The 15,345-nt window shown below is 47.4% G+C and overlaps 1 protein-coding gene across 3 annotated transcripts in view; it reads left to right on the top strand.

The window, feature by feature from the left end:
• inpp5b (inositol polyphosphate-5-phosphatase B) overlaps positions 1-15,345 on the top strand; it is a 33,025-nt gene that overhangs the window by 14,546 nt on the left and 3,134 nt on the right. For all 3 annotated transcript variants that reach the window (XM_036538939.1, XM_036538937.1, XM_036538938.1), the window contains 12 exons: positions 407-577; positions 3,514-3,615; positions 3,779-3,893; positions 6,417-6,533; positions 7,235-7,422; positions 7,657-7,768; positions 8,047-8,156; positions 9,342-9,477; positions 9,589-9,699; positions 10,541-10,706; positions 11,672-11,907; positions 14,435-14,545. In XM_036538939.1, coding sequence (XP_036394832.1) covers positions 407-577; positions 3,514-3,615; positions 3,779-3,893; positions 6,417-6,533; positions 7,235-7,422; positions 7,657-7,768; positions 8,047-8,156; positions 9,342-9,477; positions 9,589-9,699; positions 10,541-10,706; positions 11,672-11,907; positions 14,435-14,545 — 1,675 coding nt within the window. The remainder of the gene's footprint in view (positions 1-406; positions 578-3,513; positions 3,616-3,778; positions 3,894-6,416; positions 6,534-7,234; positions 7,423-7,656; positions 7,769-8,046; positions 8,157-9,341; positions 9,478-9,588; positions 9,700-10,540; positions 10,707-11,671; positions 11,908-14,434; positions 14,546-15,345) is intronic.

The raw sequence follows: 15,345 nt of genomic DNA on the forward strand, positions 1-15,345 counted from the left end.
ATCAGCACAGATGTGCACCTGCAGCTACACTGTACCTTTTCATTTTAAGTAGCTGCTTCAGTGGCGGGCAAGAGTGTAGCATAATATTAAGGAGCAGCTGAAAAGTTGCTGGTGCAATTCCCCACTGGGGCACTGCTGCTGTGCCCTTGGGTAAGGTACTTAACCCTGAATTGGCTCAGTAAATATCCAGCTGCATAAATGGATAACATGTAAGAACTGTAATCTGTGTAAGTCAGTCTGGGTAAGAGTGTCTGCTGAATGACAATAATGTGATGTAATGCCTCAGCAGTCTCCAGAGCAGGCCCCCACTATAGACCTCTGAAGCAGCATCCTCGGCTCAAATGCTTTGCTCCCACGGTGCATCCCGCCTGAATTGCGTCCTGTATCTCTCCCTTCCCGCCTACAGTCTGAAGAAAGTCCCATCGGAGGACAGGAATGACCTGGTGCGCTCTTCCAGACACACGGTGTCAAACAAAGCCCAGATACTAGCCATGCCACAGTTCGTCCTGCGGGACAACCTCATAAAGTGCGAGCTGCTGAAGAATGAGCAGCTCTACACCTACATCAAGAACTACAGGTGAGCTCTGCTCTTACCTGCACACCCACATCAAGAACTACAGGTGAGCTCTGCTCTTACCTGCACACCCACATCAAGAACTACAGGTGAGCTCTGCTCTTACCTCCACACCTACATCAAGAACTACAGGTGAGCTCTGCTCTTACCTCCACACCTACATCAAGAACTACAGGTGAGCTCTCCTTTTATCCCTACACCTACGTGAAGAACTACAGGTGAGCTCTGCTCTTACCCCATAAACTCATATCAGGAAATACAGGTTAGTGTTCCTCTTACCTCATACATGGGCTACCAGTGAACTCTACTCTTTCACAGTGTAGTAATAGCAGAAGCCTCAGGTAAGTTCTGATCTTTACTGGGTACAGTAATATCTGGAGCTGCAGGTGAGTTCTACTCTTTTCCAAATCCACTGCTCGCTCCACAGTCCACACCCTCTCTGTGCACCTGTATGGAACTGTCACCTTGTGCCCACACATTGCAGTGCTGGCTCTGCTTAAAGCTTGTGTATCTCAGTGGCTGTTGTGTGCAGCGTGGTTCAGTAGAGGGTGCACACTGCCAGCCAGGGAGAGGGACATGCTCAGTGCGCTAAAGACCTTATGCTCCCATCTATAAGTGGATCACTTTACAAAGCATAATATATGTGTAGCTTCAAGTGACAGCGGTCACTCATCTTGTGCACAAAGACCAGCAGCTTAATTTGGACTGTGCTTTTGCTGAGTGGTTAAGGTACTTGACTTGAGGCTGAATGCCAAGCAGGGGTGATACTGATGTACACTTAATCAAGGTGCTTAATCTGACTTGACTGAGTATATAGGTGAATATCCAGCTGTATGAATGGAGAGTCTGTTAGAAATTCATCTATACAGCTAATGCAAGTCGCTCAGGGTAACTGCGGCTGCAGAGCGGATTTGTAGTGATCCCTGGAGCTGGTGCACGGTTCTGTAATGCCCAGTTCACTCTCAACACAGTCATTTACAGTTCCATTTCCTGACATGTACGCCTCTCTGTCTGGGGTGGAAACTGCATGCTCTGTCCCTGAGACTGTCAGCCAGACCCTGAGTGTGGGTGGGTTTCTGTGGCGTGAGAGACAGGCCTGAGTAGCCGAGCGCCTGGCAGGAAGACGAATGAGGCCAAAGCCGCCCCCTTTGCGCACCCTCCTTTGCGAGGGAGAGAGAGAGAGCGTTTGAGCTGCACACAGTAAACTCCTGCAGACGGATCTGCCGTAAAGGGGTTATCGCTCTCCGCTTGCGGTGCGATGAAGTGTTTGCATTTGGCGTCAGCCAACAGAAAAACCAGCTGTTATTAACACATTTACTGCATGACATAGGCATTACATTTGGTTGATTTTAGGTCTCAGTTAAATATTGAGAAAAAAGAAGACTCACTTGCGAGGGCTGAGTCTGTTGGCCTTATTGCCATCTAGTGATGAAATGAAGTACTGTCACATTACAGAAGGGATTGCTCATCTAGTGAGGAATGTTACTGTTCAGACTGCTCTCTGATAGTCGAACCCAAGGAGCACCACTAGATATTCACTGACTCAATAATCTGAATTAAAGTCAACATTTTAATTTTGAAAATCAGTAATGATCACATTTGGACCTCTGCATTAATAAATCTTGATGTTTAAAATTTTGTGAGTTTGTTTTAGATTTTCTGAATGTTTCTGTGGGTGTGTTTTTGCGGGAGGCAGGGGGGTGTTCTGATGAAAATGTGAATGGGGGAGTGCAGTAAATAATGAAAATGTGTTTTATGACATATGCAGAGTACTGTATTTTAGCCAGTAAGTAGGCCTACAGCCAGTTCTTCATTTAAATATCGTTTCATGCAAAACCCCACATGAGTAAAAGCTGCTTTTCCTCAGATAGTTCTTGATTCATATTGACACAGAGCGCCAGGAAACACCTACAAGCTCAGGGGTTTATGATTCTTGGTGTCTGTAGAGGGTCAGAGACCTTTTTTGCTACAGGTTTTAGCATTTTCCTTGAGCTAATGAAGACTTATGGTGAACAGCGAGTCATAAAGTGTGATTAGTGTCGTAAACTGAGAGTCAGATTCTAGAGTTCCAGGATGTGGTTCAAATGCTCAGATGTGCATGTAAATATTTGATATACCTGTATTGGAAAACATTCAAATTTTTATTTTTGACCGGAGTTCGCTTCGACTGTTTGGTATTGTTCAGCTGCATTTTTCTGCTAGTGCTGTTGCATTCTGTACACTGCCATCTGCTGGTGGAAATGAGCAGCACATTGTTAGTCCTCCCTGCCCCATGTGGTCTCCAGTGATCTGGACACTGCTGCTGCTGCTGCTGGGCTCTGTAAGATAATCACCAGCCAGCAGCGTGTGTGAAGCCTGTCACCACCTCGTCATGGCGACAGCCTCCCGCCCGTCAGACTGCCATCACCACGGCATCCAGCCGGGGGCGTGGCTGAGGCAGCCTGCCTCTCCCAGTGGCCACACTTAGAGTCACAGAGCAGAGGTGGGGCCCACGGTGCCGCCCCAAAGGAAACAGGTGTGTGTGTGTCGCACTGAGGGAGGTGTACAATTAAAAGCCATCTGCAGCTCCCACGCAGTGCTGAAGTTCTGGCCCCTGTGGTGCTGATGACTGTGGTGAGCAGCTGTTCAGCCAGAGGAGGGAGGAAGTGTGAGCTACGCAGCACCTGATAATCTGTGCATATTATAGCAGTGAGAGCTGCACAGAAGCTGGCCATACAGCAGTCAACTGTGCATAAGATGGCCAACTGGACATTTTACAGCAGTCAGTGCTACGCAGAAGCTGGCCATCTGTACATGTTACAGCTGTCAGAACTGCACAGCAGGGTCCAAAGCCGTGTGGGCATTGTGCCGGCCTCCCGGCCACTGTGTGTCCATGGTAACAGCCATGTGCCTTCCCTGTGATGACGCGTGCTCACGCCGGTCTCCCCGTTCCTCTGCAGCTTCTTCCTCGGCACATACAATGTGAACGGCCAGCCGCCGAAGGAGAGTCTGCGGCCCTGGCTGTGCTGCACTCCTGAGCCGCCCGACTTCTACTGCGTGGGGTAAGTGCACAGCTCCCCGGCTCACACCACAGATTCCGCCATTTTGGCTCTCCTTTACCCCTCTGCCCCCAGAGTTGCAGAGAAAGGAGTGATCTGATTGAGTTTACCAATCGCATGGACCGATCAGAAAGGAGGTGGTGTTAACTGTCCTGGTGGGTTCTAGCTTTCAGGAGCTGGATCTCAGCAAGGAGGCCTTCTTCTTCAATGACACGCCCAAGGAGGTGGAGTGGCTGAAGGCCGTGCTAGACGACCTGCACCCAGAAGCCAAGTACGCTTTAGTAAGGACCTCCTTTCCCTAACCGCCACTGTGCGCTGCCCTGCAGAGTGCTAGAGTGTTACTCTGTAGAGCGTATTAGAGTGCTAAGCTGTAAAGCATTACACCACAGAGCGCTGTCTTGTAGAACATTACACTGTACATTGTTACACTGCAAAGCGCTGTCCTGTAGAATGTTACACTGTACATTGTTACTTTGCAGAGCACTGTCCTGTAGAACATTACACTGTACATTGTTACACTGCAGAGCGCTGTCCTGTAGAACATTACACTGTACATTGTTACACTGTACATTGTTACACTGTAAAGCGCTGTCCTGTAGAATGTTACACTGTAGATTGTTACACTGCAGAGCGCTGTCCTGTAGAACGTTACACTGTACATTGTTACACTGTAAAGCGCTGTCCTGTAGAACGTCACACTGTAGATTGTTACACTGCAGAGCGCTGTCCTGTAGAACGTCACACTGTAGATTGTTACACTGCAGAGCGCTGTCCTGTAGAATGTTACACTGTACATTGTTACACTGCAAAGCGCTGTCCTGTAGAACGTTACACTGTAGATTGTTACACTGTAAAGCGCTACCCTGTAGAACACTATGCTGTAGAGTACTATGCTGTAGAACACCGCTGGGGCTTGCCGTGATTACTGATCCTGAGTTTAACTCCTCCAGTTGCTCATGTAAAGCAAACAGCTGTTCGAGTATCTGCTGTGTGTAAGATTGAAACAAAAGCTGTCATTGTGAACCGCCTGCAGAGGAATTCTGCCGACGGAATGGCAATGAGAGTTTTCCCCTTTCACAGCAAGTATGATATGTGGTGGTTTGCTCACTGCCACCCTCACCCACACTTCGGGCTCATTCAGAAGCACTTGAGTGTTCAAACTGGAGAGAAGTTTGTCAGCCTAACAAGGATTTTAGGTTTGTTGACCACCAAGAGAGGGAAACTGGCCTCTTTACTGCGGAAGTCTGAACAATTTGTGTCATTGTATTTTTTAATTGTCAGTAAAAGGGCTTCAGTGCTTTTTTCTATTACTTCTCTGTCCCTTAAATAAATTTGCTAAGTTTAAAGATTTTGTTTCTTCAGGATGCATTAGGGTGACGCCTGATCTTGCGGAGTGCTTTGTTTCCCTCCTGGTATGAATTTGGCACACTTGGTGAGGCCGTAATTGGCACTCCGCTGCGGCGGCTTGCTGCAGACAGACAGCCCTGCCGATGGCTTTACGAGACGTTATTCATCATCTTTCAGCTGCGCGTCTGGGAAACGGGAGAAACGTTTCAACATCCTTCAGAAAAAATAACACCTAACATCTTTGTTCTTCGCGTGAGCATGTGAGGGAGAAACCGCCGTGTCTCAGACCATATATTACTCCCCCTGTCACTTCTCTGAAGTGTTGAATCTATTATACCTGCAGGGTCTCTGGGGGAAAAAAATAGTAAATCAGATTTCTGTGCGAATATGAGAGTGGCACTCTCATATCTTTTCATATCAAAGGCCAGTTTATATTCCTTATTAATTTTGTGCCCCAGCTTTAAAATGGCTTCCCTGCTTCTGTCTGTAGTACCAAATGTTATATTATACAGGCTATATTCTAATAGTGCATGTAACATTCACATTACAATTAGTGGACACCTGATGAAGGAATTTGAGGTTATGGTGTTGTCCAGGTTTATATGACACTCTAATGAACAAGAAGCTATCTTGCCAGACGGGCTAAGGGGTTTTTGAAATCTGAACATTTAACATATTTGTTTGAATATACCGATGATTGAATATACCGACATCAGACTGATCACTAGTAAATAAGCCATATGATTAAAGAAGTTGAGTAATGGCCCTCTCCTGGCTGCTGGAGGGATTGTCCGGGACATGCTTGTCGGCGGCTCCGTTGCTTGAAGTTTGTATTTCTGGTGTCTTGCCCTCACCTCCATTCCCTCCCACTGCCAGTCCCTTATGGTCACAGTTCGGCTGGGTTTTCTGTGCTTTGCGCTGGCTGGGTTGTAAATTTGTGAGCAGATTTATCAAACAGTAAAGTATCATGTTGACGAGGTTATGGTTGACAGTTCCAGCAACAATAGGAACTGGACAGGGTGGCACAGTGGTGGCTGTCTTACTGGGCTGTGTGAGTGCTGCCCCCCGGTGGTAAAACATCATGGCTGCAGTTACTTTAGTGGAAATTCACTAGCGAGAGACTGAGTGAAAGACAATTCTATTTTTATAAGCGATCCATCCAGTTACAGCCAGAACGTCACTTTCGAAGGCTGATCGGGGGGGTTTTTGTTGTGAAAAGCAGCCAACACTGACAGCAGACCCTAAAATACATTTAAATCAAAAAAGTTATTTAAGTTTTTTATATTTATTGCTTCAATTGCGTAAATGCATTGCTGAAATTACTTTAAGCATAGTGTAGTTTCTGTGTGAGCGTCAGAATGGCCCATAACTGCAGGGTGAGCTGTGGGATTAGGGCTGCGTGTCTCTGGCGGCTGCCTGACCTCTGTGTGACCTCCGTGTGACCCCCCCACATGCAGGTGAAGCTGGCTCGGCTGGTGGGCATCATGCTGGTGTTCTTAGTGAAGAAGGAGCACGCCGAGCACGTCTCCGACGTGGTGGCTGAGACTGTCGGCACAGGGGTCCTGGGAAGAATGGTGAGCATAGAATCCCCTGAAAGAACGAGTCTGGCGTACGGTTAACACATCTGGCATCAGGCCGGGAGGCTGCCTGTCCGGGAGCACTGTCCTGTGTCACAAGGACGGAAGACGACTCGGAACGTTCTGATAACACACCTGAGATCACTGCAGGTTCCGATAACACACCTGAGATCACTGCAGGTTCCGATAACACACCTGAGATCGCTGCCGGTTCAGATAACACACCTGAGATCACCAAAGGTTTGGATAACCGAGATCACCGAAGGCCACAGCCTCACACTCCCTATCTGTAGAAACAAGTCTGTTACATTTACGTGAAAATTCTGCATTTGTGGTGGGGTTGGCTGGAGGTTACAGATTTCATCTGTGGAAAAGAGTCAGACTCTCAGTCAGCATATCCCACAATGCACTTTATTCCTAACACTGAATAATGAAGTAGGAAGTGTTATTTATATCTTGCAGTTTTTTTTGTTTGGCAATAGACAAATTTTCAGTGTTGTGAAGGAAATAATGTTCTTTATTCACTCCTTGATCTTCAACTTCATGTAGGGGACAGTGCTAAATTCAGAGCAGCTGTATATCCCTGACATGTGGATTGGTCAGGGTCACGTACACTGGTGCAAAGTCAAGGCCCTTTCACAGAGGAGGAGATTTTTTTCCACAGAGCCGGTTGGAACCAGTTTTTCTCTCATCTCCAGGGCAACAAAGGTGCGGCAGCCATCCGCTTCCGTTTCCACAACTCGGACATCTGCGTGGTGAACTCGCACCTGGCGGCGCACATGGAAGAGTGGGAGAGGCGCAACCAGGACTACCGGGACATCTGCTCCCGGCTGCTGTTCCCCCAGATACCCCTGGAGCTCCCCCCCCTCACCATCATGAAGCACGAGTACGCTCCCCTTCCCACAATCCCGCTGGGGTGACGACGCTGTGCGGCGGTGGTGCTGCTCTTGAGGGTTTCCAATGAGTGACTGGAACACTGTGTCATGGTTGCTTAGCTGCGGTCCATTTGCTGCGGTCTATTCACAGTCTTGGCTTGCTTTCTTTGCTGGCTCCCAAATCGACCTGCCAGAAAAACAAAGTGTTGGTGTAACGGAAGCTTCTCTTGTGTCTTGTCTCTTAGTATCGTCCTCTGGCTAGGAGATCTGAACTATAGGCTACATGATGTTGAAGTCGACCAGGTGAAAAATTTATTATCCACGAATGATTTTAAGACTCTACAGAGTTACGACCAGGTGAGCACACACGCCCAAACGGATTCCTGCTGCAGTATCATTACACACTTAAGTTTAATTGTTTTTGTTTGTTTTGTTAAACTGGGTGTGCATATTAGCTGCAGCTCCAGTGTAACCCATTTTTATAAATGACACTTGAATCTGGAGTACAGCACAGAATGCAAGTGTAGGATTTTTCCATGAATGGAGGCATGCATCTGCTTTGACCAGTGAGAGTACCCTTTGGCGCGTTCAGTGGCTGACCTTTGACCTGATGATGTTGCTTTTGTCCCGCTCAGTTGAAGAGGCTGATGGCTGAGCAGACCGTGTTTGAGGGCTTCGTCGAAGGAGAGATTTCATTTCAGCCGACGTACAAATACGACACGGGCTCAGATGAGTGGGACACCAGGTAGGGACACGGGCCCGCCCACACCTGGCACAGAGGATCACCAAACAGCAGGCTGTATCCACCTCCCATCTCTGGAATAGCAGGAGAAATGCGAGAATTACTTTGCTTAAAGATTTTATCTTAAAGTTGAGGCGTTAAAGAGATGTTTGCCCACTACCTGACATCGCTGCAAGGAGATATTATCAGATGAGAGTAAAACATTGAATCTTGCCGAAAGAAAGGCCAAGGTGACTTCATTCAGAAAAGTTACCCAAACAGAACCACCAAAGTCCACAGTGGACCTGATTGGAACTCCTGTATTATAAAACATACAATGCAAAAAATTGTTTAAACTGAATTTCACTAGAGAATGAGGAGTGAATTAGAGATGATTACATTTCCTTGCCCGTTATTCAAGAAAGAAAGGAAGCAGACACGAGGTAATTTGAAAAATCAATTCTGAAGTGCTGACTTGGTTGTTCTTGTGCAGGCTCGGTTCCTGTCGGGCCTGTGTGAGAGGATGCAGTTCGCTGTCAGTCCTGATGCATATTAAAAATGATCATTTCCGCTGATGAACTTGCAGAGTGTTGGGACTCCATTAGCAGAGAGTGATTGATAGGGCTGCACAATATAGCCATCGCAATATATCGAATAGCTATTTTTAGCGCAATAACAGCTATCCCCGGTATGTGGTGTTAGGTTTCTTCCCGTATTTTCTTCCCTTTAGTCATACCTGATGCAGGTGCACACCTCCAAAGTTCAGTGAAATGCTTCCAGGACAGAAAAATCTCACTTGTATCTATATGTTGGTTAACTAACCTATTAGCTTTGAAAAACACATAGCATATGTTTTCACTCTTTATCTTTGTAGCCATGTGTTTCTGCGCTAAAAACAGCTATTCGATATATCACGACGGCTATATCGTGCAGCCCTAGTGATTGGTTAAATGTAACATTGCCATTAGAGGGAGTGAAGTGGCAGGCTCACAGCAGCGCTGGTGTTGGTGCGGAGGTGGGCTGCAGGTGTACCACTGCTTCATACCTCTCAGTAAATCACTGAACCCCGACTGCGGGAGCGAGGGTCCCTCTGTATGAATGATACACATGCTGTGTAAGTGGCTCTGGGTGGGAGGGTCTGCTGGGCGCGGTCATGTGAGAGGGAGATGGGCGTCTGACGGCGCCGCCCTGCTGTTTGCCCGCCCGCAGTGAGAAGTGCCGCACACCGGCCTGGTGCGACCGCGTCCTGTGGAAGGGGCGGGGCATCAAGCAGCTGCAGTACAACAGTCACATGACCCTGAAACTCAGCGACCACAAGCCCGTCAGCTCCCTGCTGGAAGTCGGGGTGAGTCCCTCCGCCCGCTCCGCCACCCCTTTCCCTCCGACCCCTGACCTCTTCCGGGGTTTCCTTCTTCACCGCTTGTTCTTTTTCTTCAATGTTTTTTTTTTTGTCCAGATTAAGGAAGTAAATGAAGAATCGTATAGGAAGGTGTTTGAGGACATTGTGCGCAACCTGGACAAGATGGAGAATGAGTGCATTCCGTCCGTGACGCTGTCCAAGCGCGAGGTGAGAACGCTGCATGTGCGCGCTCCTGAAGGCGTCGGGACAGCGGGAGAGATTCACTCACTCACACATACATTCACTCACTCACTCACACACAGATTCACTCACTCACACACAGATTCACACAGATTCACTCACTCACACACAGATTCACTCACTCACACATACGTTCACTCACTCACACATACGTTCACTCACTCACACATACGTTCACTCACTCACACACAGATTCACTCACTCACACATACATTCACTCACTCACACATACATTCAATCACTCACACACAGATTCAATCACTCACACACAGATTCACTCACTCACACATACATTCACTCACTCACACACAGATTCATACACTGACTCACTTACTTTTATACTGACTCACTTACTCATACAGATTCACATACTCATACTGGCATCTCTCGCCAACTTTGTGGCTCACATCTCTCAAACACATGATGGTTGACAAACTCATCTTTGGCAGGGGATTGAGACTATGGGAAATAAGTGGTCCGGAAGATGAATGGTTTTATATGAGATAATCCAATTTAACCGTCTGTACAATGTAATGTAGTGTTTTCCTTTATCTGCGTCTGCAGAACATTGACCGGTCCAGTCACGTTCCTGTGTGGTAGTGAAATGTGTGTTGCCAGCAGCCCACAGAAGGCTTATGTTGAACTTTTCCCCCTCATCCCATCATCTGAGACTCACGTGTGACGTTTTGTAGTCCTGCCCAGAGCAGTCACTGCGGGCCGTCTGCACGCTCCGCATGGCTCCAGGCTCCATGCTCTCCGCAGCCGGTCCCTCCGCAGTGACACTCTCTCTCACACATGTCCTCCGCAGTTCGTCTTCCACGATGTGAAGTTCATGAAGCACCAGGTGGACACGCTGACCATCTGCAACGACGGCCAGGTGCCGTGCCAGTTCGAGTTCATCCAGAAACCGAACGAGGCAGAGTACTGCAAGCCCTGGCTCACAGCGAACCCGCCCCGGGGGTTCCTGGCACAGGGTAAGGATCCACCCCCCTGCATACCCCCCCTTTTCTTTCGGGAGAGAGACAAGTGCTGTCTCCTGGGTCTGGAAGCCCTCTGAATCGCTAAGCTACACAGTCAGGAGTGGGTCACTTAGATTACATTGCAGTAAATTGATGTCATTTAGCAGACACTCTTACACAGGAGCAACTTACATAAGTTACAACTTTACATGTTACCCGTTTATACAGCTGGATATTTACTGAGGCAATTCTGGGTTAAGTACCTTTCCCAAGGGTACAGCAGCAGTGCCCCAGCAGGGAATCAAACCTGCAACCATTTGGTTATGACCATTGTCCCCACAGAGGCACACAATTACAAATTACATGTCATTATTATTTTAGAAATGGCCCATATCCACAGCACCTTACATACCTCACATACCATCCATTCATACAGCTGGGTATTTACTGATGCAGGGCAGGTGGCGTTTCTCTCTCAAGGGCTGTTCGGTGAAGGACAGTGTAAATGACTGATTTCATAAACCGTCCCTGACCTCTGACCTGTGCTCCTTTTTTTTCCTGTACTGGTTTATATGAATCTGCACATCGTTATCATATCTGTGTCCTCGGTGCGACAGAGGTGTGCTCTCTCTTCACAACAGCGCTTGTGTATGATCTTGGAAATTTGTCTCAGCGCTGGAGCGAGAGAGAGAGAGAGAGAGAGAGAGAGGCAGAGGGAGAGAGGAACAATTAAGGAGCTGTCTGGTGGCGGGGAGTGTGAAATATGGAGGAGGCGTCTGGGCGTGCTGCTGTTGCTGCGCGCCGGTGACAGGGTGCATCCAGAGTCGCCTCAGCATATTTCAGCCCCCGGCTCTGCTGACGCTGCAGTCACCGAGTTTGTTACCAAAGTTATTAAACCAACAGAGAGCGGGACAAAGAGTGCCTGCGACTGTGTGTGCACCGCGCAGGGTGTGTTCACTGTGGTGTGCGTGCGTCCCCAGGCGACACACTGGACATCGAGCTGGAGGTGTTCGTCAACCGCTGGACGGCCACTCGGCTGAACTCTGGCGAGGACGCCATAGAGGACATCCTGGTCCTCCACCTGGACAGGGGGAAGGACTACTTCGTCTCCGTCTCTGGGAACTACCTGCCCAGCTGCTTTGGATCGTCCATACAGATGCTGTGCCACCTGAGGGACCCCATACAGGAGGTGCCTCTGAAGACCGTCCAAGAGCTGGTGAGGCGCCTTCCCAAAACGAGAAGCGGAAACCACACTCAACAAACCAAACCGACAATACTGTACCAAACAATGTGTCGAATTTCAGTCTTCAGAAACAGAAAAAAACAGAAAAGTATTAATAAGTATTAATATATATTTCTGATTCTTTGAGAGAAAGGAGTTTTCTTAGGTTAGCAACAATACAAGGCATCCTCTGCCTGTCCTGAGATTAACCCCTTTGTGTACAGTTTAGCCTCTGCTCATCCAGGCTCTAAGAACTGACCGAATGTCAGCTATACAGCTTTTCTGCGGATACACTGAGGTTCACCAAGTTTCCCAGTAATGGCAGGAACGCTGCCAGGACAAACAAAAACCTGCTGCCATAACAGGGGAGCAGTTTTCTCCAAATTCTGCTACATACCCTTCTGATTTCAACCAGTGGGTAATTCTCCATCTTTTAAATCAAATTGTTTACTTCTGACTCACCAATGTTGTGGTGTCACCTAATGTTATCATTAATAATGAATCATTAATACAATAATACGATAAGGTAGGGTAAGAAGGGTAATTAAAAACAGGGTAAAAGCAGGAAATAAAACCATAACACAACCAGATATACATTGAAAGAATGCAGAGAAGCACTAAATGCCTAGTTAAAGGCATGTTTTTAAACTGTCATTGGTGTCTGCTACCGTGACGTATTGTGGAAGTGTGTTTCATAGACAAGGTGAGGCACTTTGTACGCCTTCTCTCCGTGGGAAAAATTTCTTTATTAATAGGCATTCTACACAGGAACTGGTGAGCTGTGGTCTTCCTCTGTTGTCAGTCAGTCAGAAGTTGCTCAGACATGCAGGGTTGAATAGCATAGCACAGCTCTTTTTTTTTCCTCATAAAACTTTCAAAACTTTTTCTATCATACTTTTTATTGAAATCTTTGTGCCCTAGAGTTTACATACTGCTTCGTTGCACTCAAAGCAAATAAAGTACTGAAGAAAGACGGAAAAATGAAGCTCTATGTCTGATGGAAGCTCCTGCCATCCTGGATTGAGCTGTCCTATTCTGGCAAACATTTTAGTCTCATCATCTGCCACAGAGATGATTTCCACACGTATAATCTTTCCCAAAAAACTCTGACAGCCAAGACATTACACTAATAGCAACTGGAAGGCTGTCAGTACTCTAGGTATTGTGCCACAAGGGTCACCTCATCTAATGACAAAAAAACAAATGGGTACAGGACCAGCAATTTCAACGTGTTAGTAATTATCACTTTTAAAAAGCAGCACATTGAGTATTTTTTCAAGTAATTCTTCCAATTTTTGTATGTTTCGTCCTTTCTGTTTTTAACTCTTTAAGATCCTGGCTCATGAATCATTCTTTCATGAAGTAAGGCCTGTCTAACGGCAAGGTACCTTATTGAATGAGTATGTCACCACCAGATTGATATTGAGTAACTGTGTGATAGTTCTCCAAAGGGATAAGAAATTGTCAGTGAGGGATAAAAAATTGCATACGTTCATATTCATAAATATACACATCTGTCCACGCCCACCATGCATGCATCACAGAAAATAAATGTTTTTATGCTGACAAGCCATTATTCTTGTAGACTAGACGACAATACATCAACTCAGCTGTAATTACCCAGATGGTGTGGTGGCTCCTCCTGAGTTTTCTCTTTGTTAGATAAAGCACCCCAGGAAGAGGGTGAGGGATTGTTTTGGGGGAAACAGTGGGGGGGGGGGGGGGGGGGTGCAGTGAGGGGGTACTGCAGAGTTAGGCAGGCTGGGCTGAGCACTCAGCCCGCAGTTCCAAGCAGGAAAGCACTGTCTTGGGGGGGTTGGTTGCTAGGAACACACTGTAACCAGGGAACACATTTACATTCACATTTACATTTATTCATTTGGCAGGCAGTCTTTTCCAGATTGATTTACAAAGCAAGGTAGCAGTGAAAGAGGAACAGCACCCAGATGGTCATTAGCATTGCAAAACGACGGGGGGCGACGACGGGGCCCCGTCCGTGCTTCTCAGTGCCGCACGCGAGGTTACCGCGGCGATGAAACTCCCCCCTCGCCGTGGGCGCGGCCCACCGGTTTAGCCGGTTGACGGCATGGTGTCTGTGCATCCTTGCCTGCAGTGAGCACACGCCTTCAGGCGTGGAGTCTGTGTTCCCACAATCTCTGCTGTGGAGTGGGGGAAGAGAGAGTGCGCATGAAGGTGGTAGTTCCTTCAGTGAGAATAATAATAGCATTCAGGTTATGTTTATGTCACCTCCATTTAAGATATGGTCCCGTATCTTAAATAAAGGTATTATCATCATTCCTTTCATGTTTGTATGTATTTTTTCATTGATTTCTTTTTATGCAGAGGCAGTATGATGTACCTTGTATACCATGCTAGAAAGACTCATTGAACTGAGCTGGATAGAGAGAGAGAGGGAGAGATTCTGCTTTTGGGTCACTGTGAGTAATCTCAGCTCTCATCTGTTATCATGTTAAATTTTTTTTTTTTTTTTTTTAAACCATGCCCTTATTTATAACTGAAGACCGTGATGTCAGCAGAGGAGCTGAGCCTCAGGACTTCCGAGAAGCCCCTGGACATCCCCAAGGAGATCTGGATGATGGTGGACCACCTCTACCGGAATGCCTCCAAACAGGTAGGCCCTGCCTGCCCCCGAGCACACGCCGCTCCCCTGACCCCTGCGCCCTGCCTGCCCCCGAGCACACGCCGCTCCCCTGACCCCTGCTGCACTGCTTTGGCAACAGGATGGATCCACGGAGACCCTCGTGCGTCATACAGGACTGCGACTTCAGCCTCCTCCGCCAAGCTTTCCCACGCTCCCCTATATCCCACTGTCCTTAAAAAGTCATGGACAATGGCCAGAAACATGTTGCTGCAAACAAAAGATGCCCTTCCTTGTTTCTGTCTCACTAGCTTGTCATTTTCTGTGAAGACAAGCAATGTCAATGCACTGATACTACCAATATTTTGACTATGTCAGGGGCTTGCGTATTGAGCCCACAATCGTACTTTGTTGTAACAATGAAGCAGGTATCTGCTCTTGTGCAGATGCAGTAAATTTTGCGTTTCTCTAAAAGTATATCCCCTTGCAATTCCATCTTGAAAGTGGCACATTTTTGCAGGATCTAACTAATGCAACCCAAATCATTTACAACTTAATGATTGAAAAGTCAATGTTCAGTGCTGGTTTGAATGGCAGCACAGAGTTCGGCCAACCAGCCAGGATAAGGGTATCCTGAGCCTGTTGCTGTACAGCACAGCGAAGCTCTCCTCATTGCACCTTCTCAAGGAGTTTAATTATCTCACAGGATTAAATATTAATCAATTCAGTCAATCGATTAGTAGCTCAGGCAAGTGCTGGCCACCTTGCTACCCTTCAACACCGAGCACATGCCATCCGCTAACTGCAGCGGAGCGGTTCTGGGAAAACGTTGG

This window comes from Megalops cyprinoides, chromosome 10 (assembly GCF_013368585.1).
Source record: "Megalops cyprinoides isolate fMegCyp1 chromosome 10, fMegCyp1.pri, whole genome shotgun sequence".
Taxonomy (NCBI): domain Eukaryota; kingdom Metazoa; phylum Chordata; class Actinopteri; order Elopiformes; family Megalopidae; genus Megalops; species Megalops cyprinoides.